This window comes from Rhinopithecus roxellana, chromosome 11, assembly GCF_007565055.1.
Source record: "Rhinopithecus roxellana isolate Shanxi Qingling chromosome 11, ASM756505v1, whole genome shotgun sequence".
Lineage (NCBI taxonomy): Eukaryota > Metazoa > Chordata > Mammalia > Primates > Cercopithecidae > Rhinopithecus > Rhinopithecus roxellana.
This window is the reverse complement of record NC_044559.1, coordinates 136,873,476-136,878,923: the sequence shown is the minus strand read 5'-3', so window position 1 is coordinate 136,878,923 and position 5,448 is coordinate 136,873,476. Positions and strand designations below refer to the sequence as shown.

The 5,448-nt window shown below is 40.3% G+C and overlaps 1 protein-coding gene across 1 annotated transcript; it reads left to right on the top strand.

The window, feature by feature from the left end:
• The first annotated feature begins 1,229 nt into the window (after positions 1–1,229).
• Positions 1,230–4,948, top strand: LOC104655026 (heterogeneous nuclear ribonucleoprotein H-like). Its single transcript, XM_030941562.1, has 5 exons — positions 1,230–1,253; positions 1,932–2,021; positions 2,661–2,753; positions 3,535–3,585; positions 4,177–4,948. Exons 2-5 carry the CDS (start codon positions 2,000–2,002, stop codon positions 4,293–4,295), a joined length of 285 nt encoding a protein of 94 aa, XP_030797422.1. The 5' UTR covers positions 1,230–1,253; positions 1,932–1,999; the 3' UTR covers positions 4,296–4,948.
• Positions 4,949–5,448: the final 500 nt, after the last annotated feature.

Sequence of the window (5,448 nt, the reverse complement as noted above, 5' to 3'; positions counted from 1 at the left end):
AAGGCCATATTTCAGACTATCATATAGGGAGAAACCTTGGACAATACCTAGCTTTCCTAGGCAGAGGTCCCTGTGACCCCCGTGTATGTGTCCCTGGGTACGTGAGATTAAGAGAATGGGGATTACTTTTAACCAGCAAGCTGCCTTCAGGCACTTGTTTAACAAAGCACATCCTGCACAGCCCAAAATCCATTAAACCTTGAGTCACCACAGCACATGTCTTGCAAGGACAGGGTTGGGGGTGGGGTCACAGATTAACAGCATCTCAAATACAGAACAAAATGGAGTCTCTTATGTCTACCTCTTTCTATATAGACACAGTAATAGTCTGATCTGTCTTTTCCCCACAATAGGCTTCACAAGTTACATAATTTGTAGTGGGGATATGGAATAGACATTTCATTTGTGTCACCCAGAGGTGGTTTTAGGTTTTAAATTCTGTATTAACGGTTGTTTTTTTTTCCAGACTGCAAAATTCAAAATGGGGAAGAAGGTATAACAGCACTGGCAGAAGAGCTGGCTTTGAGAGGATGAGGCGTGATGGTTATGGTGGAGGTATGTGAGGATTTGCAAGGTTCGGCAAGTAGTGTGTTCCTTTGTCTTGGTGTTTTATTTGATTGATTGTACTTTGTCTTTCAGGGTATGGAGGCTAGGACGATTACAATGGCTATAATGATGGCTATGGATTTGGGTTAGATTTGGAAGAGGTAAGGTAAAAATGGAATTTCTCTGTTGAAGGATGCTTACACTGTTAGTTCATCTGGACCTCAATTACTGTTTTTCAGGAATGTCTGATCACAGATACAGGGATGGTGGCTCTACTTTCCAGAGCACAACAGGACACTGTACGCATGCGTGGATTACATTACAGAGCTACTGACAATGAGACATGCATGGATTACCTTACAGAGCTCCTGAGAATGACATTTATAATGTAAGTGTAAGATGAACTCACAAGTCAATATTTCAGTATGGCAGTAAAAGTCTGAGCCTTATTCTATAAAGTGAGCACTATGTTAGAAATTTTGGTTTTATTTTGTAACATTAGAAAGTTGATTTAACTCTTGGAAATGCCTTGTGTTGTAGTTTTTTTCACCGCTCAATCCTGAGAGAGTACACATTGAAATTGGTCCTGATGGCAGAGTGGTGAAGCAGATGTCGAGTTTGCAACTCATGAAGATGCTGTGGCAGCTGTGTCAAAAGACAAAGCAAATATGTGGAAGTGTGATTGAGCATTTGTGGGCTCTTAACAGGTGATTATGTGACTAACATTTACAATTGAGAAATAGAAAAATAAGGATATATGAGAAGTTTCCTCTCCAGTAATAGATTAATTCTTGGGGGATGGGGAGCAGTGTGTTGAAGCAGGTTTGGATTTTAAAAATTAGTATAACAGGGATCTGTGATACACACATCTTGAAGTATATATCCTTAATTGACAATATAGATGAATATGTAAAGGCTAGAGTTTGGAGTTAAAGTAGATGACCTAAGAGAAGTAGCTAGAATTTTCTTTGCCAAAGTATTTCAAGTTCACAGATCTGCTTGTTTAAAAACTTTATAAAAGTGCTGGCTGGGCGCGGTGGCTCACGCCTGTAATCCCAGCACTTTGGGAGGCCGAGATGGGCAGATCACGAGGTCAGGATATCGAGATCATCCTGGCTAACATGGTGAAACCCCGTCTCTACTAAAAAATACAAAAAACTAGCCGGGCGAGGTGGCGGGCGCCTGTAGTCCCAGCTACTCGGGAGGCTGAGGCAGGAGAATGGCATGAACCCGGGGGCGGGGGGCCGGAGCTTGCAGTGAGCTGAGATCCGGTTACTGCACTCCAGCCTGGACGACAGAGCGAGACTCCGTCTCAAAAAAAAAAAAAAGTGCTTATCCTGTTTTGTTTCACCAACAAACATTTTCAAACTTTTTTCTCATTTCAGAACACAGATATGTAGAACTCTTCTTGAATTCTACAGCAGGAGCAAGTGGTGGTGCTTTTGGTAGCCAAATGATTGGAGACATGGGCTTGCGTAAATATCGTTAGTTTCTTTAAAAACCAAAATGTTTAAGTCTATTATAAGTTAAGTTAATCTATTTATTTAATGAGTTTAGCATAACAAACTTAGGCAAAGAAAGCAATTTCTTGATATTTGAATTTTGTATTTGTCTTTCTTAAATCCTTGTGAATTAGGAAGTTCCTTAGGATAGATAATTCAAATCAGATTTAAGTACTCTTGGAGGAGGGGACTACAGAGTGAAACTATTTAAATTTTCTGAGTGTAAAGGTTCAATCTAAAATAGCAAAACAGGATTAAGATAAATGTGGGCATAATTAGGTGTAGACATGCCTTTGATACATCAAATTAAGGAGGAAACCCTACTAAATCCAGTCAAGCAGTTTCGTAAGATCTTCACAAAATGTCTCTACTTATGGAATCATGTGGAGTTTAGTTCTGCTGAAGTGTATACCGTTAGCACTTTGGTTTATCAATATTTGATTAGCTGAAATGATGGATAGAAGGGTAACCTGGTTATAGACAGTAGGCAGAAGGAGGTGGAGGGGTTATAGTAATATAAGATCAAGACTGGAAAATCATAAAGAATTACAAGCCCGGTACCACCAGGTACAACATTACATAAGGAACAAGGTTCTAATGTTTCCTTAACAGCAAACCAGTCCAGTTACGGTGGCCCAGCCAGCCAGCAGCTGAGTGGTGATTATGGAGGCGGATGTGGTGGCCAGAGCAGCATGAGTGGATACGGTAAGCCTGTTTTTGTTTTTTTAATATACTTAGAATAAGTTTTAGGCAGATTTCTTTAGTTGGGAAGATGCAGGCTCCTTTTTGGTGAAATCGGGTTATTACATGTATGCTTTCAATCCAAATGTAACTGTTTTTACTAGCTTAATTTTCAGAAACAGTCATGGGGGGAAGTGTTCTGTGAATTAAAAACTAGTCATTGCAGCCGGCTGGGAATAGTGGCACATGCCTGGAATCCCAGCACTTTGGGAGGCCGAGGCGGGTGGATCACAAGGTCAGGAGATTGAGACCACCCTGGCTAACATGGTGAAACCCTGTCTCTACTAAAAATACAAAAAATTTAGCCAGGCGTGGTGGTGGGCGCCTGTAGTCGCAGCTGCTGGGGAGGCTGAGGCAGGCGAGTGGCGTGAATCCAGGAGGCGGCGCTTGCAGTGAGCAGAGATCACATCACGCTACTACATTCCAGCGTGGGCAACAGAGCGAGACTCCATCTCAAAAAAAAAAAAAAAAAACTAGTCATTGCAACTTTGGTGGAATACTGTCGAGCCAGAAAATATCTGCCTCCATTTATTAAAACGTTAAAGTTGTTCACTTTTTTGTCTTTTGGTTAGCATTAAATCAATTTTAGATGGAGGGAGAATTTGAAATAGTAGAATGGTGGTTGGGTTCAGGACCATATGTATTAGTCAGTTAATCTAGGATTGGTTTTATTTATTTTTTTTCAATTGGTCTAAAGAATGGTGATTTTGGTATTATAATCTTACCCCACAAAATCCTTTTGCAGACCAAGTTTTACAGGAAAACTCCAGTGATTTTTCAATCAAACATTGCATAGGTAAATATTTTCTCAAAAAATGTAATTTAAATTCTCAATAGCAAATATTGATATGTTGTGATAATGCTTTCTATAGCAGTCAATGACTCTGACTTAACTCCATGGAGGCTGCCATTTGGGCACAGTGAGTTGCCTTTAGTCCAACGTGGTTGTCACACTTCCTGCCCACCATGAATAGGAAAAGCAAGAGACTTCTCCTGTGTTTCCTTTTCCCAAATGCCATTTGAGGGACACATTGTGAACGTTTATGGTAAATGTTTTAAAAAGATGTATTGTTTAGCTTTAAAAATACGAAGTAATTTTGCAAATTTTGAAAACTACGACTTTTCCTTTAAACTTAATTGTTCACGTTGATCCTGAAGAATCCATTAAAATGGTAGCACAAGAGTCTGGCAAGTTGGTTCTGCAGAGAAAAGGGGTTAATTGAGGCTTGTTTAGCGTTGGGATTCCCCTTTCCCAAACATGCGTCTCACCACTTGGACAGCAGCCATTTGTACTTGTATACTTTTTAAACTTTTTCTTGGAATACTATATTTTATTTGACTGGTAGTCTGACGTTACTCCTAACTTGTCAAATTGATCTCTTTGCAGGTAACCAAGGAGCAATGAACAGCAGCTACTACAGTAGTGGAAGCCGTGCATCTATGGACGTGAATGGAATGGGAGGGATGTCTAGTATGTCCAGTATGAGTGGTGGATGGGGAATGTAATTGCTCGATCCTGATCACTGACTCTTGGTCAACTTTTTTTTTTAAAAGAAAAAAAAACTTCAGTTTAACAGTTTCTGCAATACAAGCTTGTGATTTATGCTTACTCTCTAAGTGGAAATCAGGATTGTTATGAGGACTTAAGGCCCAGTAGTTTTGAATTTTTTTTGATCCTACTATCTAGGATGTAACAGTAAAGCTGAGTAAACTATAACTGTTAAACTTAAGTTCCAGCTTTTCTCAAGTTAGTTATAGGATATACTTAAGCAGTAAGCGTATTTAGGTAAAAGCAGTTGAATTATGTTAAATGTTGCCCTTTGTCACGTTACATTGAACACTGGATGCATGTTGAAAGACATGCGTTTATTTTTTTTGTAAAACTTAATATAGGAGCTGTGCCTACAATTAAAAGTAAAACATTTTGGCATGTTTGTTCTAGTTTCATTTAGTAACCTGTGAGGCACATAAGTTTAAGCTTTTTTTTTTTTAAGTTAATGGGAAAAAGTTGAGATGCAATACCAATACTTTAGGATTTTGGTCTTGGTGTTTGTGTGAAATTCTGAGGCCTTGATGTAAATCTTCCATTGTAGTGTGATTTCCTTTTAGGTATATAGCGCTAAGTGAAACTTGTCAAATAAATCCTTCTAAAAACTGCACTCTGTCTCATCTGTGCTTCAGTGCCAAGTGAACTGAGTCTTGGTGCTCTGTGCTCACATGGGGCCCAGGGCCACATCTCTGGCTGTGGCAGAGCGGCTTGGTAGTTGAGGCTGTTGTATAGATGTCTCCAGCTCACAGAGGGTTCCCTCCCCCCGTCCCAAGGAGGAATCCTACTCTTGTCTCAGGCTGGATTGCAGTGGTGTGATCTCCGCTCACCTGCAATCTTCACCTCAGGCTGAAGCCATTCTCCTGCCTCAACCTCCCAAGTAGCTGGGGTTACAGGTACCCGCCATCACTCCAGGCTAATTTTTTTTGTATTTTTAGTAGACACTGGGTTTCACTATGTTGGCCAGGCTGGTCTCCAACTCCTGACCTCGTGATCTGCCCACCTCGGCCTCCCAAAGTGCTGGGATTATAGGCTTGAGCCACTGTGCCCAACATTCACGGATAGTTTTCAAATTGAGGTTTTGAAGTTTGTATTTTTGGCTCATTCCTAAAA